Source organism: Strix aluco, chromosome 11 (assembly GCF_031877795.1).
Source record: "Strix aluco isolate bStrAlu1 chromosome 11, bStrAlu1.hap1, whole genome shotgun sequence".
NCBI classification, from domain to species: domain Eukaryota; kingdom Metazoa; phylum Chordata; class Aves; order Strigiformes; family Strigidae; genus Strix; species Strix aluco.
The window spans coordinates 14,102,894-14,128,048 of record NC_133941.1 but is presented as its reverse complement, the minus strand read 5'-3'; the positions used below and the strand labels follow the sequence as shown (position 1 = coordinate 14,128,048).

The following is a 25,155-nucleotide window of genomic DNA, read 5'->3' as shown; positions in this document are numbered from 1 at the left end:
GATATTGTAGGTTTTTGTGACAATAAGTATGCCGTTACTGTTAGCAGTTAAAGGTGTAATTAAAATGTGTGTAATATATGCATTAACTTTGAGTAGAGTTAAGAAAGTATTATTTAAAGCTGTTAACAGGCAAGTAGGCCTTGCTTTATAACGTTTTAAAAGTCAGGAGCATTTGTTCCTCTGTTTGTCCCAGGTTGTGCAATGAAGACTGTGAAGAGTGACAGGGCGGCTGCCTAGAGCTGTGCCCAGGGATGTTATTTACCCCTGTGCTCACTGAGAGCTGCTCTTTGCAAACTGGGGTGAGATGAGATCTTATCCGTGCCCTGGGGGGTGAATTCTGGCAGCTGTATGTCACTAAAGTTGCCCTCTCCTCGGGGCATGGTGAGGCGTTCCTCAACAGCAGGTCCCAGAGGTGGGCCATGGGGCCATGCTGGGTTGGTGGGGACCTGCCTGCCCCAGTGCTCTCCCGTGCCCATGGTTCCTTGGGGATTGCTCACAGCATCATGCCATAGGGCCAACACTGCGTGAGTGGGAATAGATGGGGAAGAGTCACCCTGGGAAGATGATTCACTTTGCCAAAGCAGCATGCCATCACTTGTTATGGTTGCAAACAATCCCGCTGTGCTCATTGGGGAGTCATCACCCAGCAGTGGAAAATAACATGGAAGCCTTTCATCTGGTGGAGCAATGCTCCTTGGCTTGGTGAGGTAGAAGCTTCAGTTCTCCCTGGCTTAAATCCAACCAGAGCTTCTACCTTCCTATGGAAAACAAGACAGTTTATGTGAAAGTCCCACTGCCTTGTTTCTGGGGACATAGGACAGCTAATTCTGACTATTTTAAATTTTCTTTTTCCTGTGGTTACTCTGATTTAGAAAGCCATTTTGTTTCTAACTGGATCATAAGTCATCCTTTGCCCTGCTCACAGCATCAAAGCTGTGCTCCGGTGCTGGTGGGAAACCTGGCTTCTGATGCTGGCATTAGGAATGAGAAATTTTCAGCTGAGGGCCAGGATAGCTGGTGCTGGGCTCCGAAACGTCAGCAGCCTCAGGGGGTGACGTGTGGGTGACTCGGTCCTCGCCAGCTGCCACAGCTGTGTGATGAGTTGTGTCTGTGGGCTGAGAGGAGAAACAAAACGCATGGGACAGGTCAGTGCAGGTGCTGGCCTTGAATTTGAGCTTGCTGTGCTTCAGCCACCCCAAAAATGACTTGGCAGGGTCCTCAAGGAGGTCCCAGGGAGCTGCTGGGGCTTCCCCTCAAGCCCAGGGCCCATCTGCTCTCTGCAGGAACAGAGGCCCAGCCATGCCCTGTGTTCCCCCACAGCCTCCCATGCCAGCTGGAGAGCCCAAGGTCTCCTCTGCCGTGCTGGGACAGAGGAGCAGCCTTGGCTCCCACCTGGCAAAGGCATCACGGTGCTGCCAACCACCTCACCAGGGCTGTGACCTGTTGAAGCCATGGCCTTGTCCTGGCAGTGGCTGGCTCAGGAGAGGCCTGAAAATTCCTCCTTTACCCGTCACCACCAAAGAAGACACCTGACAACTCTTCCCCGTGGCTGCATACCGATATTGCGAGAGCGGGTTCCCTCGTTAGCTCATGCCATGTTTCGACATAAAACCACCACAGGTCTCCGCTTCAGCTTCTCTATTTTAAGAGCCGTCATTTGCTATGACTATTTCCAGGGGCGTTCCCACCAGGTGGCCTGGCATAAGCACTGGTGGGTAATCTATCCCAGGCCTGAGTCAGCCCTGCCCTGTGCCTGTCCCGCAGGAGCCTAGGGCTGTGCACGAGAAAGTCGGACAAACAAATACAACTGCAAACAGCATTTAAAGGCTTGTGAAATACCTCCCATATCTGCTTAGGTCATCTTAGTGGAAGATCAGCTTTGCTTAGTCTAGCTTGACTGGGAAGATCTTCAAATAAAACCCAAAAAAGCTTCACAAAGATGTTCCTCACCCTCACCGGGCCACCTAAAAACCTCAATTTCAGTTATAAATCTCTTCTGACAGCTCATGTTATCAGAAGCTTTTGGTTATTGTAGTAAACTCTGACCTGGAAAGCCCTTTACGCCAGTTCTTCTCTCGGCTCTCCCAGCCTGCCAGACCAAAGGGACATCCTTTATCAAAGCACAGATGTGGTGAGGATTTGACCCAATTTGCTCACATTTACTCAGGAGCTGATCTCATTTCCAATTTAATTAAGTTTTCTCATATTTCTGGGCATATCTTAAAGGTGCATACCACTGATACATGACCCAGGGGGAATGAAAGTAAATTTGCTTATAGCAAAAGGATTTGGGTGGCAGCTTTAAGAAAAAACAGAGCAGATTTTAAATGCAGGTTGAAATACAGCTCTTGAGAGCGAACAGTGTTATCTGTTGGGGAGAGAGGGAAGGTAACAGGCTTGTGACCTAAGGCTTAAAAATCCTATTTCATGTGTAAAAGTATCAATGGGATGCTCTGATTTCAACCTTTGTGCCCTTTCCACAGGAAATGTGGCAGAGCTCTGTGCTCCCTGATCACAGCCCCTTCCCAGAACCTGGGAAAGGGACAGACATCTCCCACCCCCAGGCTCGCTCCAGGCCTCGTGCAAGGGGGCTGTGTGGTCTCTGCGTGGGGTGCAGTGGTGCATTCCCCTTTGTATCTCTGTGACAGTTGTGTTGCATCCCCTTTACATCCCTGTTGCAACCCCTGTTGTATCCACCCTCATGTCTCCTTGTTGTAACCCTGTTGCAGCCATATCACATTCTCTTTTTTTATCCTTGTTGCATCCCCATGGCAACCCCATTGTACAACATGCTCCTTTTATCCCTGCTGTGTCTCCTTTGCATACCCCCTCACATCGCTGTCGGATCCCTGTTGCAGCTGCATTGCATTCCTCACTGTACCCCCTTGCACCCCTGTCACGTCTCCCCTTGCACCTTGTTGTATTCCCCACCTTGCACTCCCTGTTGCATTGCCTCTTGAACTGCTGCATTGCATCCCCATTGCAGACATGTTGCATTGCCTCTTGCACCCCCAGTTGGAGTGATATTGCACCCCCCTAAGCATCCCCACTGTATCCCTACACAACTGCCTTGCATTCCTCTTGCACCCCTGTTGTATCCCCCTTGTACCCATGTTGCAGCCTCACTGCAGCCCCCTCCCACCCTGTTGTAACTCCTTCACACTCCCTTCGCACCCCATTGCAGCCCCCTTGCACTCCTGTTGTATTTCTGTCCTATCCCCATTGCAGCCACCTTGCATCCCTTTTGCAACCTGTTGTACCACCCTTGGAGCCCCTTTGTATCCCCCACCGCCCTCCTGTTGCACCCCCCATTGCAGCGACGCTGTGTTCACCTTGCAACCCTGTGGAAGCCCCATTATGTCCCACAATTATACCCCTGTTACATCCCCCTTGCAGCCCTGCTGCAGCCCTATTGCATCCCTCCCTTGCACCCCCACTGAAGTCCCATCACATCCCCCCGCTGCTGCTCCACCGTATCCCCCCATTGCAGCCAGCCTTCCTCCCCTCTTGTATCCCCCTTGTACCCCCATGGAAGCCCCATTGTGGCCTCCATTGAAGTCCCATTACATCTTCCCATTGTAGCTGCCTTGCAGCCCCTTTGCACTGTATCCCCCCCCTTGCACCACCCCCCCCTTTCCACCCCTCTTGTACTCTCATGGAAGCCCCATTATGTCCCCCCCAGCACCCCTGTTATATCACATTTGACCCCCCCCTTGCACCCCCACTGAATTCCTGTCACATCTCCGGTTACAGCTCCACACGTTCCCCCATTGCAGCCCCCACTTCCACCCCTGTTGTACCCTCCTTGTACCCTCAGGGAAGCCCATTGTGTTCCCCCTTGCACCCCCACTGCAGCCCTCCATGCACCCCATCTCACCCCCCCTTGTCCCCCCACCCCACCCCTATTGCATCCCCCTTTCACCCCCCTTTTAACCCAGCTGTACCCTTCTGCACCCTCCCTTTCACCCCCCGCCCTGCACCGCGCACAGCCGCCCCCATCCCCGCCGCGCCGCCGCGCTCCGCTGCGCCCCCGCGGAGCCGCACCGGCACCGGCACCGCCACGGAGGGAGGGCGCAGCGGAGCCGCCGCGTTCCGCCGCTCAGCGCTGCCATTGCGGCCCGGCGCGGCTCGGCTCGGCTCGGCTCGGCACGGTGAGAGGCGGGGATGGGGGATGCGGGGCTGACGGTAGCAACGCTGGGACCGGGGGGGACCGGGGAGGCTGGGGGGGGGGGGGGGGGGCAGTTCCCTCCGGTCCCAACCCTGGCATCGCTGGGGGTGGAGAGGGAGGGTGGGCGGGAGAGCTGGAGAAAAGCCAAAATGCAAGAAATAATTTTTAAAAAATATATTTTATTAAATTTTAATTAATTTTCCTTAAAGTCCCGCCCCCCATAATCAGAAGATGGGGCACAAAGGGGAGGAGAGCAGCGTTGCATCTCAGCTGCTGCTGTTTGGACGATGCCATCGTTTTGCTGGAGGAGGATGCTTTGGGGAGGGGGAGGCCGTGTGCTGGGACAGGGGACCTAGAGGTGGCCCCCGGTACCCCTACCCCATCCCTCTCCACCTCCTTCCTACCCCCCCCCCCCCTCCGTCAAGAGAGGGCTGAGTCCGCGCGCACTCGTGACATCAGATGTGCTGTGCGCCCCCCCGCTGGGTGCGTGTGCGGCAGGACGGGGATGGCGACGGGGTCCGGAAGGAGGACGGGCACGTTATGAATTTCTAAACCAGCGGCTGGCTGGCAGCACAGCCGGCTCCGGTCGTGATTTTCAGCCTCCTTGTCCCCAGGCCGGCTGGCGGTGACACTGACGGCTCACCCCTGCGTGTTCCCAGCCCGGGGTGCAGCAGTGGGGCTGGGGCCAGCCCAGACTCTCTGGCTCATGTTTACGAGCCGTGTTGCACAGATACAAATGGGTCAGAGATGCACATTTTGTGAGACGACGCTGCAGAAATAATGATCTCATTTCTGCCTTCTATAAATAAATGAAGGTGAAAGGGCACATTTCCTACTCCCAGCCCTCTGGAGGCTGGATTAAGACCAAGAGCTGGCTGGCTAATGGACAGAGATCTTTCAAATATTAATAGATCCTAAATTATGACTTCACTGTGACTGGCATCTAAAAGATCATGTTGCAAAATATACCACTGAGGAATCATAATATTAGTTATGTTGTCATCTATGGTCAGTATTATTTTTCTGGCTGTTGAGGATGCCAAGGGGGAGGCGGTTGCCAAGGGAAATGGCTTACTTGCATGTTTTTGGTTTTTCTTCTTACACGGTTACCGGTGTGAGTCAGGGTTTCTGGGGGCCCCCTCTCAGCCGCTGAGGCCCATCAAAGCCCCCTGTTTATGCAGTGGGATCCTAAAATTGGTTAATGTTTCTTCTTCTTCAGTTCTTCAAAAAAAATTAAAGTATGCCTCAATGTTCTGCTTAGCTTTCAGCTATTCAGAGTTTCAAAATCTATTGTTGGTCAGCCATGGGCAGCTCTGGGTGCAGGGAGCAGTAAGTGACACGCTGAGTGCAGGCAGCAGCCCTGGTTTTGCAGCCCAGTCCCGATGGGCACAGCCCGATACAACCTTTGAGCTTGAATTTTGGCACATCTGGTCAGTGAGCGCACACGTGTGATTCCTGCATTGTGAAAACCCTCCCTGCCTTTGCACAGGGCTGCTCAGGGTTGGCTGTCGCTCACCCCTTCCCAACCAAGCCCCTCCACCTTGTGAAGGCTTTTGTGCCACAGCCCCCCACCGTGCTCCCCCCTCCAGCTCTCGCCCGGTCAGAGAGCTTGGCTCTGCGGGAGATGCTGATCCTGGTGAAGAGCCTTCTGTCTCCCTGGGTAACAATCCCAGCTGCTTTCACATTTCTGGGATTGCTTTCTTTTTTTTTGAGCTAAATGCAGTTTTTTTGATCCCACATATTGGAGTGTGCTGCTGCTGCTGTATCTTATGTGGGGCTTAGAAAAAATCGCTATAGACACCTGAGTTGCACCGTTGGGTCTTCTCGAGCCTCCCTAGTGTGACTCACTGAGCTTGAAAGGGAAAAAATAACAATGCAGATTCAAACCTCGCTCACAGTAATTTGTTGTCCCTTTGGCCAGTGGCCTTAGGGACTGTCATCAACATGCTGTCCTCTGTAGCAACCTGCAGTCCCCTCTCACCCCTTGGCCCCTGTTTGCAGGTGATGAGGGCCCTGCTTGAATTTGGCACAGGGGAGGAAGTAGGAGACAAGTGGAGACATGGAGCCTCCCCTTAGTGTCTGTCCGGGGTTCATCCCGTTACCTGGGGTGCCTTGTTTTGGGGGGGTCCTCCTAGGTAGGATGCAGGGGCCGTGGTGGTTAGTGCCTGCAGCTCGGCTGCCGACATGGGAACCGGTGCTCCCGGTTTGGCATCCCGTGCCCTGCCAGGTGTGCAGCCCACTTGGCCTTATTGCTGCCGTGATCACATGGTATTTATCAGACTTGCCTAATTGATGTTTGTGAGTTAATTTATGAGGTACTTGGAGATCCTTCCAAGAAGCAGTAGCAATGCTTGGGGCCATTTGCTGTGACTCTTGGTCACAGGGCACCTCAAAATGATGGATGAGCTGTGGTCTGAAGACTTACAGCTGTTACAAAGGGGCTCACTTTTATTTTAAAACCCACAATATCTCTCTAGCTGGTAGCAAAGGACTGTGCTGGAGCCCAGGGTGATGCTGCCGGCTCCTGTCCCTGGTACTGGTGGAGCCGGGAGGATGATCATCCCCTGGACATCCCCACCATCGCAGGAGGTTGGCACCACAGGTGCTCCTGCGTGGCTTTGGGGAGCTGGTGTCCCCGCAGCACAGCTGGCTGGAGGGGTGGCTTTATGGGGCTGGGGGTGCTGGGGCAGGGTGATCGTGGCTGCCCCTGACCGTGGAGCTGGATCTGCTGGCATTTTCCTTCCTGCCACCTCCCTCAGTGGAAGCCATGGAAATCGGTGGTGATGCTCTGCCCACGCAGAAAAAGGCTTGGCTGCACTGCAGGGCTCCTCAAGCATCCTCCCCCGGCGGCACCCATGGCCAGCGGGGGCCCCGAGCGGGGCTTGCTGGGTGCACATGGCCAGCATTGGGCACTTGGCTTCACATGGTGAGCGGTGGCTGCCATGGTCCTGCTAAAACACTCCTGCACGATGGGCACGGGAGCCCGCCGGGTCACCCCCAGCCCTGCAGGCATGGCAGGGGGGATCTCTTGGGGATTTTCTGGCTCGAGGCAGCCCCCAGTGCTCATGTCGGGGGGCTCCAGTGCTCCCGCAGCACCTCAAGTATGAATTTCCACGGCCAAAAGCTGCCGGCGAGTTCAGGCTGGTGTTTTCCTGCCTCTCAGTAATTTCCTGCAGCTGTGCTACACTTCAACCGACTCGCACAGGGAAGACTTGTGGGGGGCACTCAGAGCACTTGGAAAATTACATTTAAGATGAAGAGGAAGCAGCTCCTCTGGCAGGTAGCAGCTTAGCTGGCTTTGTTCTAATAGCTGCAATCACCCGAAGCGCAGCCATAGCCCTGTTTCATGGGTGCCGTGCAGCCCTGCCACGGCAGGGGCTGCTGGCATCGGCTCTCCCCACTGCGCCAGCTTTTGCTTCATCTCCGATGGCAGCTTGCACTTTGTTCCTGCTTGGAAGAAGTGCCCTCATTTGACTTTATTGTACAAAAGACCATATTTACATAAACAGGGGAAAGGTTGGTCAGAAGGTGAAGATGAGGCGTCTTGAAGGGAAGCTGGTGACTTAAATAGTCCAAACTCGCAGTCTCGCCCAGCTACTGAGCCTGAAGGGAGGAGAAAAAGCAGGACTGTGATTTTAACTTTTTTTTTCCTCTTCCGACAGTGTTTTCAGACACTGCTGCTACCCACAGCTAGCGGGACCTGTGCCGAGAGGAGGAGGGGATCTCTGCAAAGTAAGCTGGGTTTTTTAAGGGCTTTCTCCTTCTTGTTTTGCTTTCCAAGAGCGGTGGAGGCAGTGGAGGCAGTGACCCCACGCCGGGGAGCACAAGGGCTCCCACCACCCCACACTTTTCCTGTGCTTTCTCCTAGCTGCAACCTTCTCTTGTTATGGGTCATTGATGGGAATGATGGCAATTTTCTGTGCTTAATTTTTTCCCTGTTCTAGTGACATAGCAAAAGGCAGCAAGTGCTCTCGGGTGGGCTCTGTGCAGCCCTGCTCTCACGTACAAGGTTTATCTGTTGCACAAAGTGTTTATCTATGAACGAGCCGTGCAGAGATCAAAGATCTTTCTGCGAAATGTTAATTAAACGAATAACGGTGTGTTGTTGAGGCTTGAAGAAGGAAATGAGGTTTAGCTTTGTTAAGGAGGTGCCTGGTGGAAATATTTACAGTATTCCTCAAATTTCAGTTATTCCTATTTTCCCTGGGGGAAGCGGGCAAACCTGGCTGTTGCATCAGAGCTTCTGTAAACTGTTTTTCTTGGTTGTGTGAAATGTGGGGGTTTGATGTGATCCAGTGTGATGGCGTCGGAGGGGAAGAGGATGTGACTGCAGCAATTCTGTTCCTGTTTCATGGCATAACATACAACATACCACATACTGCTGTCGGTCTTGCAGGAAGCAGAAATAAATCTGCCTGTCCTGGCACGGAAAAATCTGGTGGTGGTGATGGGGGGGATGGCTGGTGGGAGAGGGAGAGCAGGCATTGAGGATGTTTCATTTTATAAATGTGTGACAAAAGAGCTAGTGCTGAGGAAAGGGTGAGACATAAATTGGTTAGCAGGGGGAATTAGAGCAGATGTGTATGTGACAGGGTTTAATCTCTTAATGAGAAAAATATATCCCAGCTGCCTGTGGTGGGGTGAGTTCAGGGATGAGCGCAGCATTGCGTGAGAGCTTGCCCTTCTGCCCTGTGTCCTCTGCCTGCTGCCCCTGAGATTTGTCCAAAGGATGCTTGGGAGCCAGGATGGGGACCTGTGATCGACAGCAAGTGCAAAATGCCCTGTAGGGCAAGAGCGAGGATGTGGGGGAGGGTATAAATTTGTCTGAGATAAGGGCTGGTTGCCAAAGAGTGCCCTGCCAGGTTGTTTCCTTCGGTTCCTGAGCCCATTAATAGCCTCTGCTCCCTCGATTAGTTGATGCCTGTGAGGAGCAGTAATGAGAGCCAGGCTCAAGCCATCATCAATTCTAGGTCAGTGGTTGTGTGCTGGGGATTTGGGATCGGGCAGGGGGAGGGGAGCTGGAGCTGGACGCCTGCCTCCAAAAAGCAATGTGGAGCCTGCGTTAAAGCAGCCCTGCCTGCACCCATGGTGGGGAAAGTCTGCCTGCACGCAGCGGAGAAGGGCTGTGCTTCCCCCGTCAGCAAAGTGCCCCAAGGGCCACGTCGCACCCTGTTGTCACAGACGTGGTATGTGCTTGTTTATGATGTGCTCTCATGAGAGGATAACATTGCAATAATTAGATCCATTAAGAAGTCAGAAGAAATAATCGAGTTTTAAAACTGAAAGAGGCTTTGCTGTGCTCCTGAGTGGTATCCTTTTCTCTCACAGAGCTTCTTTCCTCTCTCCCTAGCAGCAGAAATCTCGTTTAGCGTTGACTTGTCATTGTTTCTGGTGTTTAACTTGTGATTCTTCCCTAAATGTGGTCAGGCGAGACGGGGTGGTGAAGAGCAGCATGGACCTGGATGTGCTGAACATGTTTGTCATCGCTGGCGGCACCCTGGCCATCCCCATCCTGGCCTTTGTGGCCTCCTTCCTTCTCTGGCCCTCAGCGCTCATACGCATCTACTACTGGTGAGTTCATTCTCATTTTAGCACAGGGGTGGAATTACTGCTGGTCTCCATCAGGTCCCTGTGCCCTGGCACACACAGAGGTGCACAAAGAGCCCACAGGCAGCAAGGTGGTGGACAGAGGTGAATGTCCCTGCCAGTGATGGTGATAGGAGCAGGTGAGGTGGGGTTTTCCACAGGCATACTGGCTGTGTGTAGCTTTAAGCATCTCTGGGAGAAGAAAATGGCATTTTCTTATTGCTTTTTTGCTGCTGAGGCTTATGTCTGTCAGGGCAGAGTCAGCTGGGCTGTGGGATGTCTCTGAATGTTTCTGGGTTGTTTCCCCCAAGAACAGGACTGCAGCTGCGAAAAGCATTGCCATTGCTTCCCGTCCCCCAGCCTGGCAGCCCTGGCAGGCTGGTGACTTCCCGACTCGTCAATTCATCCATCAGCGTGGGTGTCCTCAGCTCTGCCACAGCTGCCTGGGCTCACACTCTCCCTCCTGGTTAACAGCCTGCTCGGCTGGCAGGGACTTTTCTCTTCCTAGTAGTTACAGAAAAGGCTTTTCTCATTCTCCCTCTCTCTTCTGGGCTGGAACATCAGAGAAGATGGAATGATACTTTCCCTTATGCCTTGCATCTCATCCTTTCTGATGCTGGGAGGCAGGGACTACATCCTTCAGTCCTCATCCGTCTCTGGAAATCAGCAATAAGCACGTTGGCAGCTTTCCTGTCTGAGTTTGTTGCAGGGGAAAGCTGGAATAACCAACGCTCCCTTCAGAAGCCGGTGCAGTGTCTCATTGGCCGGCGCAGGCAGCAGCAGGCAGCGTGGCAGGCTGCCCTCACGTGCTCCTGGCAGATGGTGGCTCCCGCAGTTTTGCTCACATCAAAGTGACCTCCTGTAAGAGGAGGACATCGGCCCACCCCAGCACTCAGATGCAGCAGCGTGATGAAGCCTGTTTCTAATGGCGCATTTATTAGCAATCTTTTCATCACAGCATCTGGGGGCTGAAAGAGGAGGGAGGATGGGATGAAAACCCCAGCAACTGGATCAGCTTGGGGAGAATTTCTTCCCACTGTGCATTGCGTGGGGACCTGTGAGGCCAGACATCGCTCTGCAAAGGAGAGCGGACAGTGTGACAGCCTCCTGCCCCGGGGGCGTCCAGGCTGCTGCCCGGGGCAGGTCCAGACAGTAATGGGTTTGTTAATCAAAGGGGTTTTTTTGCCTTTGGACATATGAGCGGCCAGTGGAAGCCAGGGAGGACCCTAACAGGCTCAGGTTCAGAGGAGGATCGCCAGAGAAACGCTGCTGCACCAGAGCAGAGCGAGTGTGGTCAGAGCGAAGCCTTCAGAGAGCCACAGGCAAGGGTGGCAGGACAGGGCAAGGGAGGCACAGAGGGCTGGTGCCGGGAGCTTTGGGGAGCTGGGTTGAGAAAGACGTAGAGCAGACCCTGCTGCCTTGTCCTTCAGGGTTGCAAATTAGAGACTGAGTGAATATGCACCGTCGGTAGGTCAGTCTGCAATCGGCTGAGGGAGGGAGTGTGTGAACAGAGATCAGCAGGGCTGTTCTCTTTTGAAGGGTAAGTGCCCCCATCTCTCTCTCTCTTCCCGTGTTTCTGGCAGCATTGGAATCTTGCGATGCTCTGTGTTTCATGGGCACCTCATTTCATAGGGACAGTGAGTGAGAAGAGTGGGTTTGACCTTTACTCTTCCTTTCCCATTTGCTTCTTTCTGAGACAGCTTTTTTGGGATGAAATTATTGTGTTTCCCCATCGGCAGAGGCAGGAGAGGGGGCAGGCAGCATGTCCCCCCCTTTCAGCCCTGTGCGGCTCCAGCTTTGCAGCACTGCTCCTGGGAGGTCCCCAGGAGATCCCTGGGGATGATTCTGACTTCCCCACTACTTGCTGCCCTCTTCCTCTTCTTCACTGCTGGTCTGCTGGTGCGGCCAAGGGTCACGCCAGGCCCCCATTGCCGATGGCCTCTGCCTGCTCTGCCACCAAGGGTTAATCAGTTTAGCCACTGCTGCTAAGCGTGTTAACACCTTGCAAGCGATCAGTTCAGCTTTGCACAGATTATTTTGCCTTCTGCTGAATTGATCCATCAGGATCAGTTGCTAAAAATGTTATCATCTTGCCCATCAGTAGTTTACACTGGTGCCTTTGAGGCGAGGACTCTTAAGACACTTATTCAAGGAGAAATTCACCTCTCCTTGTAGGACCAGCACAGAGCCGAGATGCTGCTTAAATCCCACTAACTCCCTCTAAAAAGGGATTATTCTAAAAGAGGATTGCACTGTGCATAAGCTTTGAGTGGGCAGAGAGCTAGGACAGCCCAGCAGTGTTGGTGACCTTGCTCTTGTGTCTGAAATAAATTCTGATACAGCATATAAAAGTATTTGCTGGTATCTTGGCCATCAGGAGTAGCCTGGTAGTTGTACTGGCAAGGGTTACGTCTGAGCATAGGGGAAATGCAGAGAAAGCGTGCCTGCTCCTCTGTCCTGGACTGCACATACACATCGTGTCCACAGTGTCACTGATAATCTCTGCCCAGGTCCCCTCTGGCCTGCAGTTTCTCTGTATCTCCTTGAGCAGGCTCCAAGCGTGGGCTGGCAGGAGCTGTCTGCCTCTGTTTTCAGAGGAATAACCCAGGTTTCCCTGGGGTTAGCCTGGTATCTTCTGGGGTGTTTGACCCTGTATAAGGATGGCCCCCTCTGGTCCTTTGAGTGTGTATAAATAAATTTTTAAAGATCATCTAGTTTGTATGTGGTTAATGGGTTCCTGTGGTGCTCGTGGGTGACACAGTTGTTTTGTCTGGTATCCAATGTGCTTGTCCATGGTGTGATGTTGTCTGATGACTGCAGGGATGTGCCCAAATAAACCTGTGACAGATCCACCTTACCTTCCTGGAACAAGTGCCTCCCTTGGCCTGCCTGCCCTGCATGCTGCCTTGCCATGTGTGCTGCCTTCCTCCCTTGAGCCTCTCTCCTCATACCAACCTTCAAGTGTTTCCAGTTTCAGAATTGTTATTTTGGCCCATTTCCATTGTCTTGAGGGAATTGTGCAAATTAGTTATTTCGGGTATTTTTTTAAGTTTTTAACAAACAGGGCATCTCCACCAGCCATCTGCAGTGCAGTCATGAATAGCCAGCAGCCTGTACTACACCTGTAAGGGATCACACGTAAGCACAGGGTCTGGTCCAGGGACCAGATGTTCAGAATTAGTCCCAGTTAGAGCCACGATAGCATTGATGTGAGCCCAACCTGACTGGCCTTAGCAAACTAGCAAATCTGCAGCTGAGTTTGGACTTGTTACCTGGCTTATATTGTTGCTGGGCCCTGGTCTTGCCTCACTCACTGGTGGTGTTTTCTCCTTGTTTCCAGGTACTGGCGCCGAGCCTTGGGTATGCAGGTTAGATATGCAAACTACGATGACTATCAGTTTTGTTATTCCTATAGAGGGAGACCTGGATACCGACCGTCCATCCTGATGTTACATGGGTTCTCAGCCCACAAAGACATGTGGCTGTCTATAGTCAAGGTGGGACTCCATTTCTATCATGTTGCTACTTAGTGGGAGTCAATGGTCCTGGGCTTGAGGGCAGTGTGGGGACCCAACAGTTGCATGCATGGGATGTGATGATCACTGTAACATGCTAGAAACACCCTCCTTAGCTCTGTGCTTGTTGGATCCCTTTCATCCCGTGAAATGCAGAGCTGCAGGGGAAGAGCATCCCCTCCATGGGAAGCAAGTCTTGCCCGTGGTTTCTCATCATGTCATCCTTGGTACGTGAGCTGACTTATTCTGGTGCATGAGTAACCAGGGGCTACTAGGAGGAGAGCAACCCCCCTGCTCCCACCAAAGGTCACTAGTTTCCATCTCTGGGCTCTGCAGTGGTTCCCCTGTGCTGTAACCACCCCGGTTTGTTTCTGCAGTTCCTGCCCAAGAACCTGCACTTGGTGTGCGTTGACATGCCCGGGCATGAGGGCACGACCCGCTCAGCCTTGGACGATTACTCCATTAGTGGACAAGCTAAGCGAATACACCAGGTAATGCCCCAGCGTCGCATCATCTTTGCAGAGGTATGCAAGGATGTGAGGGATGTGGGTACATGAGGGATGCTAAGCCCCATGAGCCCTGCCTCATACAGCCCCGCTCCCTCCCCTCCCAGGCAGCCACAGCCACTGACCTCAAGCTTTTGAGTTGAATTTTTCTAATGACCCCATGTCATTGCTTCCTCTCCCCTAACAACGCTCTTTCTGCTCCCCTGCCAGTTCGTGGAATGCATCAAGCTGAACAGAAGGCCCTTTCATCTGGTTGGCACTTCCATGGGAGGAAACGTTGCCGGCGTCTATGCTGCTCAGTACCCAGAAGACATTTGCAGCCTGACCCTCATCTGTCCTGCAGGTGGGCAAGGCAGGGGAAGTGAGACGGGGAGAGGGCAAGCAGGAGACAGTGCAAAAGCCCAGAGCAGCACTGGAGGCAAAATAGGCTTTTAGTGCAAAGCTTTTTGAAATAATTTGTATGTACAGTCTGAAAATCTCTGGCAGGGCACACTTCCAGGGCACGGGAGGAAATCACAGCCTTGTCCTGACAGGGGTTTGGAGTCTGCCCTGCTGTGCCGTGGTTAGAGCTGAGACTAGGGCAAATGGGACAAGTCCTGCTCTGGAGGAAAGTGTGTTTCTCCTTGGGGTGGCAGCTGTTTTACATGGCATGCCCATAGCCTCTCGGTCTGGAGAGAGAACCCAGGCAGCAATGGGGAAAGTCTGCCCAGTCTGGCTGCTTGAGACCCCCGGAGAGCTGGGGCTCTGGCAGCGGTGAGCTCGCTCCTCCCACGTTTGGGTGTTCCAAGCAGGAAGAGTGCTTTGGGGCCCGGCACAGGTCAGTGGGGTGTCCCTGTGCCATGCAGCACCCCTCCATCCCCACCGTCCCCTTGGCCAGGGGGCTCGGGGGAGCCTGGGCATGACATGCTGCAGGAGCCAGGGAGGGTTTGGCAGGGAGCTTCTCTGCCGGGGAGGGCTTTGCTGCATCCCGGTTGTTACAGCAGCTCCTTCCCCCTCCCACGTGAGCAAAGTGCCTCCCAGATAAGTGATGAAGTAAAGCACAAGGTTACCTAGCTACCAGGCTCTGGGGGCGGCAAGGTTCCCCCTCCTCCCTGGGAGAGGTGTCAGCCAACTCTCTGGGTGTTTCTGAATATGACATCTCTGTGTGGGGCTGCAGAGGGGTTGGGGTTAAGCTGCTGGGGGCTTCTTCCCCACAGTGGTGCATGCGGATGGGGCTTCTGAAATATTCAGTGTGACCCTTTCCTGTAGCAGGCTGGGCACAGCCATTAGTATTTGCATCCACTGTCCACATAAAAATAAGCACTACACTTTTTACCAAAGTATTCATGCCTGTGATGTGTTGTGTCAGCTTGTGGGGCTCAGTGGTGTCAAGCCCTGGAGCAGGAGGGAGGCTGGGGTACCTCTGGGTACATATTAAGGTTGCTGTATGTACAGATTTTATTCTTCCCGTCTATTTTAATTTTCTTTTTAATGGCTGAGAAAGTGGAAGGGTGGAGTCAGGGATGATGGAGGTCAGTACAGAGATGCCCTGTTTCTGCGGCTCTTGGGGTCTCATCCAGGTTTTAGCTGTGCCCCCCTTCTCATTCGACCCAGGCCTGCCGAGTACCACTGACAGCAAGTTCATTAAGCAGCTCCGGGAGCTGCAAGAGTCCGAACGCATCGACAGGATCCCTTTAATTCCCTCAACTCCTGAGGAGATGGCGGATATGCTGAAGCTTTGCTCCTATGTTCGCTTCAAGGTGCCGCAGCAGGTGAGGAGCCTGGACTGGCTGTGGTGGCTGGCAAAGGGGGGCTCAAGGTGGGGGGCAGGTTTACTTCTCCCCGAGCCTGCATGGCAGCAGCCAAGGTGATGCTGGGAGCAAAGCCGGTGCTGCCATCCCCCCATCACCCAGGCGGGACACCCCCAGCCCTGCTCCCAGTACCTTTCCAGCACTTTCCCTTTAAATTCACTTTTCCCACCACCCTCCATCAGCGCCTGCTGAAATTCCTCCTCCAGCGAGGTCTTTGGCAATGGGCTGGGATGTCAAAGGGCTTTTTAGTAAATATGACTGGCAGGAAGCATTAAATAACTAAGGCGGCTGTTGTCCGGCCTGGAGGGGGCTTGTTTGCTGCTTTTTAAGCAAAAGCCATGGAAATGTTAATCACCTCATTGTCAGGCAAGAGGAACTTGGCAAGGGGCTGGCCATTAAGCTGGTTTTCCTTAGGAAGTCTGGGATGACTAGATAGGAGAGTAAGAAAAAAATGTAAGGTAATGCCAAGACCTTTTTTTTTTTTGGCAAAAGAATAAAAGAAGGAAGAAAAGCACAGTCATGGCTGAGGCAGCCTGCTGGCTGTGGATAGCTGGCCTGTGGGAGAAATTTGGGTTTGCATCATAAAAGACAAAAATAGTTGTTGCTGAAATACATGTTACTTAAGCGTGGTTGTGACAGCCAGATGTGCTTAGGAAGAAGCTGGCGCCGGGGCCAGGCTGCAGTCCCAGCCTCCTGCCGCACTCCTGGGCACTCCTGGGCATCCTCAGCCCTGTGTGGGGCGCGGGTTCCCCCCAGCAACTCTCCTCTGCTCTCCCCGCAGATTCTCCAGGGCCTCGTCGATGTTCGCATCCCACACAATGATTTTTACCGAAAACGTAAGTGTGCGGCGGCAGCCCCTCTCACCAGGCTTTCCAGCCAGACCCCTGGGAGTGTGGGGACAGGCTGTCCCCAGTCACCATCTCATCTTCCCATTTGGGGATGCACCTTGGTCTCTGGTAGCAACACACTGCCACTCCCACGGGCGATGGGATGGCTGCTTCACCCTCACCCTCCTAGCTGGGTTAATTAGTACCAGTAGCTACGAGGAGATGGGCTTGGAGGAGGGTCTCTGCAGCAGCAGGGCTTGGTGGCAGTGCCAGGACAGCCCTCTGGGGCTCTGCCCATCAGCCCTGCCTGGGTTTCCCAGCGAGCAGACACTGGCAAGGCTGGCCTGCAGGGACCCCTGTGAAAAGGGAAGGCAAAGCACCCCCCTTGTAGGACTGACTCTCCTCTTGCCCCCACTAGTGTTTTTAGAAATCGTGGATGAAAAGTCCAGGCACTCTCTCCATGAGAACATGAGCAAGATCAAAGCACCAACACAGGTCATCTGGGGAAAGCAGGACCAGGTATGTGGCCCCTTCCACCTCCCCCACAGGACCACGTCTCCATCTCCAGCCACTGGGGCACGGCAGGGGCTGTGCTCCCAAGCTGTGTGCTGCTCTGCAGCAAGCTGGCACATGTGTGTCCCCAGCCCCAGTGCATTTGGACATGGGGCCTCGGCAGGGTGATGGGCAGAAAGCTGACAGCCAGTGTGGGGCTGGAGGGAGGAGAGGGCAGAGCTGGGGCTGGGGAGGGCGAGGGGGCAGGCGGGGGGCAGGTGCCAGCACCGCAGCAGGTGTGGGCTGGGAAGAGGAATAAAGTGCCAGCAAAGAGAGTTGTCCTGGCAACTGGGGAGAAATGTGCCGTTCGTGGGCAGGCAGCAAGGCAAAGGCATTGGGCTTCGCAGGGCTGGTTACGGAGGGAGAAAGTGGGAGGGAGAAGGAGGTAAGCTGCAGGCATGCAAAGGGCTCTTTAAATGCAAAGGTGCAAGCGTTTGCTTGCAATGAACCCTTTGCACTGAGTCAGCAGCCAAAAAGCATCCAAGAGAGCTCCCTGCCGCGTGCCAAGACCTGCACTGTGCAGCCTCCCTGTCCCGTCCCCAGGCGTGGGCACTGTGGGATGGGGCTGGCATCTCAAGGTCTGTGTCCACATCCCTGCTCAGCATCTCACTTGGACTTGCAAAGGCAGCTCCAATGGGGTTTCTACAGTGTCCATCAAAACCTATCTCTGCCAACGGGAATGACTATTTTCCCCCTGCCATCCAGGTCCTAGATGTCTCTGGTGCCAGTGTTTTAGCGAGCGCTATCCCGGACTGCCACGTGTACATCCTGGAGAACTGCGGGCACTCAGTGGTGGTGGAGCGGCCCCGCAAGACGGCCAACCTCATCCTGGAGTTCCTGGCACTGCTGCACAGCATGGACAACAACAAGAAGCAGGCGTGAGCTTGGCAGGGAGCCGAGTGCCCATGCTGGATGTTTTAAATCGTAAAGTACTGCAGCTTTGATAAGTTCTCAGGGATCTTGTACGAATCGGGGTGAATGTGCCAAAGTCCCTGAGGAAGGCAGAATCACTGATACCTAAACCTATAGCACTGTCGGCACAGCGACCTAGGGGTCATTGAGCAACCTCCATAGATACAGGAACGGAAGCAGAATCTCTCCCTTTTCTACTTAGAGATAAAGTAGAAACGAGCTGAAATCACCAAGCGCTAGCCATGCCGTGTGCTGAAGCTCCTTACACAGCCACCCATCTTACCCGAGTTACCAGCACGTAGTTGTTAATGGCATTTACCTAAACTATATAAGAAGCGTAGGAAGGAGGAAGCTTCCTGGACTGAGACTTACAATATTTCTACTACTTAGAGTCCGTTGCGTTGCATGCTGCTGTGCTGTAAGAGAACCCCAGTGCTCCAGGCGTCTGCTCGAGTGCTCTTTGTGTAGCTCCTTAACTCGTGATTTATGCAGAAAACAACAGAAAACTCCACGTGTGGAAGTCCGATGACTGTATGTGCAAAAATGTTTACACTTTGAGTGGGTTTTTTCAAATCCCCAAACAGCTCCTGCATATATGTAATGCCTTAACATTGCCCAGGGTAGGGCGTCGGCGCACAGCCCGCCTTGCCCAGGGGATGGTTCCCCCTGAGGGTGAACATAGCGAGTGAGAACTTGGGGTGCTGACAGCAGCTTCACCACCGTTGTGTGAACCGGAGGGATGGAAACCACCTGAGGCAATTTGGTCCCCGAGCCTGAGTCAGCAATAAGCCCGGGGACAGGAACAGGGACAGTCAGCAAACTTAGGCAAACTCTTGTCTCACCTCTTCTACTATGTACGCTGCTGAACACGTTGATGTAAATAACGATTTCCTTAATGAATTCCGTGAATTCTGTGAATGTCAATGTCACCAAAACCAGGCGTGAGGGGTAGGAGTGGGCTCTGTCTTCAAATAGGACAGGGGTGCAGGCTCCTGGGCTCGCTGGGTGCTGAGGAGGGGGACAACTTGCCTGTGAAGCACTGGGTGGTGATGTGGAAAGGTACAGTGTGCTCGTGTGTCCTCTCGATGGTTTATAACTCCTGGACAAGTGAAATTATAGATAGAAACAGGCAATGCAGACAAGCTACACTTTGCAGCCTGCAAGGTGATGTACAGGGACGGATCCTGCACCTCCCCAGGTGTGATCCCTCGCCATGTGCCCCAGGGGGAGAGGGCTGGTCTTGGTCTCTCTTGGGCAGGACCCACGGCTGCTGGAGGGCAAGGCGGTGCGTGGTCCTCTCAAAGGCAAAGCAGCAGGCAGCCGTCACCCCTCCATCACCCCCAGCTCTCCTCAGGGGTTGACACCGGGTGCTGCTAGACCCCCCCTCGCAGACTGGGTACACATGCTTGCGGTGCTGACAGCCCTCTTCTCACCGTCTTTCTGAAGTACCCCGATCTGTACATATATCTGAAATTCCCCATCAGCTTCTCTACTCTTTTTAAGAGAAGAAACATTGTTCTTTTAGAAAATTAGAAATTTGCTGTTAATTGCTTGATTATTGTTTCTACTACAGGAGTTGATTTTAAAAAAAAAAAATTGCTGATAGTTTTATGTGGTAAAAGCCAGAAAAAGTTGTTGGGTATCTGTATGGTTTCTCATATGCCACAGATTGCTGTATGCAAAGGATTTATATGGCTATTAAAATCTAGTGATTTAAGGAGTCCACCATGCAATGATTATTTTTTCCTCTGAGGAAGAAGGGGGCTGTGGTGTGGGATGATGCATGGCACAGGGGACTTGCTCTGCTTCTTCTTTCCTCCCCAGATTTCTGGGAGATGCAGGTTTTGCCTCGAGGAATATTTGATAATGTCAAGAGAGATGAAGTCTGGGAAGGCTCAAGTCTCATCTCTTCAAAGACAATATGAATTTTGCTTTTTTGATTTTATTAAGAGGAGATGGCCCTAAACACTCAAGAAGCAAAATAAAAGCCCAGGAGGCAGGGGAGTTAGGTTTTAAGTGCCAAGATTCATCTTAAAACTCTTGAAAGTGTGTTAAAAACCAATTTCAGCTGTAATTACAAGTCTTACTGAATTCATACAGTGTGCTAGAAATAGTGTTACATCAATATCCAGGCAAAAGAATTTGCATTTCTCCTTTCCCCAGGAGGCTGTTGAGGCCTGGCAGCTGCTTTGTGTAACAGAGGAGCTGCAGGGAGGGCTGGGGACCATCCTCCTGTCACCTTGTCCCCAGGCCCTGGCATGGCACCCTGGCCCCACTGCTACAGCGATGCACAGGTCAGGGTGACAGTGACTGCAGGAAACCTATTAATTATTGCAGCGCAGGGGGCTGGGAGGGGGCTGCTTGCGTGCAGGCAGGGGCTGGGGCGGCTCAGGGCATCTGCATCACGTGTTGCAACCTCTTATAGCTCAGTAATAAAAATCTCAAGGTCTATTTGGGAGGAGGGGTCTCCAGCTGCACGGCCAAGGGTGGCTGCTGCTCATTTCAGCTGTGCCCATGCCCAGGCTGGTGAGTAGCAGCAGCTGAGCCCACTGACAAGAGGCAGGGAGGGGAACTGCCTGCACCTGGAAACACACGTGAAAGCACACCCAGTAATACGGGTCACCATTCCCACTACCCCTCATTTCCTGCTGGAAGCCAGAAAAGCCCCATGCTATGCAGAGGCTGCTCCTGTGCTTTCACCTGCTGCCCCCTTGGCACTGAGCCCTCAGTGAGCCCTGGCCACCACCCAGGTAAGGCTCCATTCATGGGCTGCATGTGGGGTCAGGAAGGGGCAGAGGCTCCTGCCTCTCCTGATGGGTTTGGGTGTCCTGTGGGCAGAGCTGGGGGAACCACAAGGAAGCCAGTGGATCCCAGTCACAGTGAGCCTGGGCACTGAGAATCTGAACATAATCTGAGCATCCTGGCGTGACAGGAGGGAGGAGTTTGCCTTTTGGTCTGTTGCCCATTGTTTAAGTGTTGTTTTCCTTGTAATTATGTGCATAAACCAGGTCTGGGCTGGGTGGCAAGGCTTATGGAGGTAGAGGCTCCTATAAAAACTAAGTAAGGAGTTGACCCTTGGTTGTTATGGGTCTTGCTAGGGTTGATTCACTGCATCCTGGAAAGGGCTTGCAAAAGACAAGACTGGCTTGCTAATAAACATAATGATGCCTCTGAGCAAGCTGTTCTGCTGCTGAGCATCCAGGTCTGTGGCGGTACCAGTTGTCCCACTCCAGGGGTGTTGGTGGGAGCTGGAAGGATGGACCTGGGGGCAGCTGCTCCTGGACACTCAGTATGTGCCCGGCTGCTGCTGAAGGGGAAAATGTGGTGTCCTCAAAACATGGGCACCTGGGAAACCTGGGCTGGGTCCTGCTCTGCACAGCTGCAGCCAGATGTTTGTCTGCAGCAGAGAAGCATCTTTCTCCTTTTTTTCCAGCAAAGGAGAGTAACAGCATCTGTTGCCTTGTGGGGGGGTTTTGCCAGCGTGGCCCTGTGCAGAGCATCCTCTGACAGGTGGAGCGATGCTCGGGGTGTCTGGCACTATGGTTTGGGAGCTGCCATGGGCGTCCCGCACCCCAGGAGCCCATCACCCAGCTGAACCTTCCCCTGACTCAATGTGTTTCACAATCTTCTTGGATACAAACTGTGTTTTTTCCCATGGAAGCCTGGATGGGAGCACCCTGAGACACGGTCCCTCTCACCCACTGTGGGAGGGGGCACTGCAGTTCCCCCACCCGTGTCCCTGCAGGCCGGGGCGCAGCGGAGGCACGCGATCCCCGTTATGCCTGTGGTGTGATGAGGCTCCCCTGCCTGGACCCTCCAGCTGAGACTTATAGCGAATGCAAGGAAAACATACAGGATCTAGTGGGGGTTTTGTTTGTTTTCTCTTCTGGGAGGCCCTTTTCTGAACACCGGCCTCTTGGGGGCGGTTGGGGATTATTCACTGAATACTTGCAGGGCCACCAGCACTCGGTGGCTTCTCCCTGCCATTCCCTGCCCGACAGCGCTGCCTGCCTGCTGCCTCCTGCCCGCAGCTTGAGATGTGGGGAGGGAGTCCTGATTTTTCTGTCGTACAGAAAAACTTTGTCTTCAGCCATCTCAACAGGGTCACTGCCTTATTTTATTTTATTTTTTTTAAATGCCCAGCAAATAGCTGTTAACAGGGTGCTCTGACAAGGGCTTTGGCTGTTGCCTGGAGCCGGGTGCCCAGCAGAGACAGTGGCATCGCACTGCTTTCTGAACCTCACCCTTTCCCAGAAAATTCCATTTTGCTCCAGAGGGCAGGACCCACACATAGCCCTGGTGTGCCGCTCTATTGATTTTATTTGTTTTCTTGTGTTCTGGGAAAAGGTGGATGGGAGAGCATTGAGTGAGCCAGCAAGTTTCCGATAAAAGCATGGGGATTTGTGCTCCACAGGTTTGCAGGACACTTCCTTGGCCTGGGCTCTGGACTGACTCAGTGCAGGTGACCTGCATTCCTTGGGTGGATAACACAAAGTCCTTGCAAGGCAAATACAGATGCAGGGGAGGTTTCATGCAGGTTTGCCTTGGCCTCTGCCTTTGCCACCCAAGCACTGGGGAAGCCCAGGAGAGCTCAGGCATCAGGTCAGAGCCTGCCTGTGCCCTGAAGGAACAGCCTGTGTTTCTCCACAGCCGTTTCGTGGGATAGTGGTGATGTAGGGCTGTGAGAAACCCTGAGAGATCATCCAGGCCACCCCTAGATTGACTCCTGCATCAGCCCTGAATGACCCCACTGGTCTTGGACATTCCACCACAGCTCCCCAGGAGCTGCCGGGCGCACAGGGTGTCCTAATGAGTAGCTTGAATCTCTGATGAAATTTAAGCTTATTACTTCTCCTAACCCCATCGGATGTTGGGAGTGTGTTCATAACTCCCTGCAGCACACTCATGTGTTTGCAGACTTGGTGTGTCCAGAATAAAGTCCTGCAGGCTCTGGCAGCTGCTCCTCCTGTACCTGGAGGGGTAATGCAGGCAGCTGTGCACAAACTCTGGGCTCAGACTTCGCTGGCTTCAAACAGCGGGTCTCTTGCTTCATGAGTGTGTTAAGAGCAAACATCCCAGTCAGCTTGATTTTAAAATAAATAAATAGTAACAATAACATCCCCCCCAACCCCCCTGAATGATGTCGCTCAGCCTGTGAGTCACCCTTTCCTGCAATCTTGCTCTCTAGCCTGCCTTTGCACACTGATTATTCATACCTGAGAGCAGAACTCTGCACTGGTCTTTCCAGAATTACATCCTCCTTTCTCTCCATCCCCCCTTTTTTTTGTCTATTTGCCAAGATCATCTGTATCCTACCCCAGCACTCCAGCATACCCCCTTGGGGCCATCTCAGCTGTGTATTCATTAAGAACCCTGTCCTCCAGCTCAATTAGTGAGCTACTGATGGAGCTGTGAAAAACAGTGTGTTTCCTTCCACTTCCACAGGGAACCACCAGTAACAAGTGAGAATAATTTTGCTGCATGTTTTGCAGCTACCTTGCCGGTTGAGTTAATCTTGAGTTTCATTATTTTTCCAGTGGAAGGGAACACAGTCTTGCTTGACAAAAACCGTACTAAAGAAGTAGTCACTACTGTTCTCTCTTGGCCTTGGGGCCCTGTTACCGTATTGCAAAACAAAATTGATTTGGAGTAACATGAATAATTCTTGTTATCTACCACCCTGCCAGTTTCTAGGTGCTTTGCCTCCCTGTTCCCAAGCTGTTCTGGGACACCATGGGGGCCACCTCCAGATCCAGTGCCTGGAACAACCTGCCTTAGGGGAAATAACCCTTGGTGGTGTCCAGGAGGTTGGGAAATATTTGGAGTCCTGGCTTTGACCCCGTAGGCAGGAGAGAAGTCACTGGCCTGTTTGGAGAACCGGGTAAAGGTTGTCCTTTGGAGGACAAGTGGGGCTGCTTGGGGCTACGGGTGTTGACGCATCCCTACTTTCAGCACCCCAGGTCCCCAGCACTTGTGGCGAGGTGGCACCAGGTGGCAGCAAGTGACCAGCATGGGGAGATGATGCAGCACCCTGAGGGGGCAGAAGGGAGCCCTGATGCTGCACCCCCCAACCCAACCTGACCCCGCACAGCCCAGCACCCCCCTGCGGTCCTGCTCCTTGATTTGGGCTGATGTCCCAGCAGGGTCTGGCAGCTTTCTCTGTGAGAGCTGGGTGCTCCGTTCATCCCTAACCTGTGTGTCACCCATCCAGGGGCAAAGCCCAGCATTCCTGTCTTGTGTTGGGAGCTGGGTGCTCTCAGGGTCAAATTCTCTCCTTCCATAAGATGTCCAAACTTTGAAGTTTAAGGGCAAGTCACCCCTAAAAGGAGTTAAATCATTAACTTGTTTTGCAAGAGCCTTGATTTGGCCTGCAAGCAAACCCCTCTGTGTTCCTGGGAATGCTGTCACCAGCTCACAAAGGCTGTTTCTGGGCTCTGGCTCAGAGAGGGGGGTATGGTGTGAGGGATGCAAAAGGAGAAAACTGAGGGGTGCTGGGCCAGAGCACTGCTGCCAGGAGTGGTGCCAGTGTGTGCACCCCATTCCCCAGGGGGGCTGGATGAGATGGGGGTGATGCATGTGGGATCTAAGCCCCCTGTACACCTAGAGAAGCGATGCCAGGCCTCCCATCCCACACAGCTCGGGAGAGCCTGTGCAGCATCCTCCTCTCCTCTCTGCATCTCTCTTCAGCACCCACTCCCCTGCCAGCATTTCCCATCCATGCAGCCTGAGGGCCATGGCCAGGAGGGCTCCTGGAAATCTCCCTGCAGTACTTGGGAGCTACTGAGCTGGATTTGGTTAGTGGGAGATGCATCTGGCCACAAGCTACCCGGAAACATTACCTGTCTCACTGACCGACTTTGGGTTTAGCTGTGTTTGAAGCCCAAGCAGGCGGCTCCCGGTGGAGGCTAGCACAGTGTCAGCACAGAGCAAATAGGATCAACAGCCTCTTCCTGTTGTGCAACTGCCACACAGTCTATGTAGAGAATTTCTGGGAGATTTGTCAGGGCTTTTGTGTTTCCAGATAATATTTTGTTTGCTTTGGGTCTTGCTTTCACAAGTGACAGGCTGAGAGGGAGCACGAACCTTGCCTAGTCTTCCCTCAAGTGCCATATCCTGCCCTAGGGGCTCCCCATGCCCATCCCAGAAGCCCTCACCTGCCCAGCCCCAGCTTTCCCCAGTCCTGCTGGCTCTGGAGCTGGGATTCTGGCACAAACACTATTTACGGTTTCGCCAGGCAGCCTGCACGTGTTCCTGCTCTTATGTAATAGTTCAGCCCGGGGTACGAGCCCACTCATCCAT

The 25,155-nt window shown here is 53.3% G+C and overlaps 1 protein-coding gene across 3 annotated transcripts; it reads left to right on the top strand.

Moving 5' to 3' along the window:
* Positions 1–4,059: 4,059 nt before the first annotated feature.
* Positions 4,060–19,577, top strand: ABHD6 (abhydrolase domain containing 6, acylglycerol lipase). 3 transcript variants are annotated; one of them, XM_074836143.1, is made up of 10 exons: positions 4,060–4,151; positions 7,831–7,900; positions 9,596–9,739; positions 13,095–13,251; positions 13,647–13,760; positions 13,986–14,118; positions 15,369–15,526; positions 16,347–16,401; positions 16,811–16,911; positions 17,650–19,577. In XM_074836143.1, the coding sequence occupies exons 3-10, from the start codon at positions 9,621–9,623 to the stop codon at positions 17,824–17,826; spliced, it is 1,014 nt and encodes a 337-aa protein (XP_074692244.1). In that variant the 5' UTR covers positions 4,060–4,151; positions 7,831–7,900; positions 9,596–9,620; the 3' UTR covers positions 17,827–19,577. The 3 variants fall into 3 exon arrangements, with proteins under 3 accessions (XP_074692244.1, XP_074692245.1, XP_074692243.1); XM_074836144.1 differs by lacking the exon at positions 4,060–4,151 and having other exon boundaries at positions 7,703–7,900; XM_074836142.1 differs by lacking the exons at positions 4,060–4,151; positions 7,831–7,900 and adding an exon at positions 9,269–9,354.
* The last annotated feature ends 5,578 nt before the right edge of the window (positions 19,578–25,155 follow it).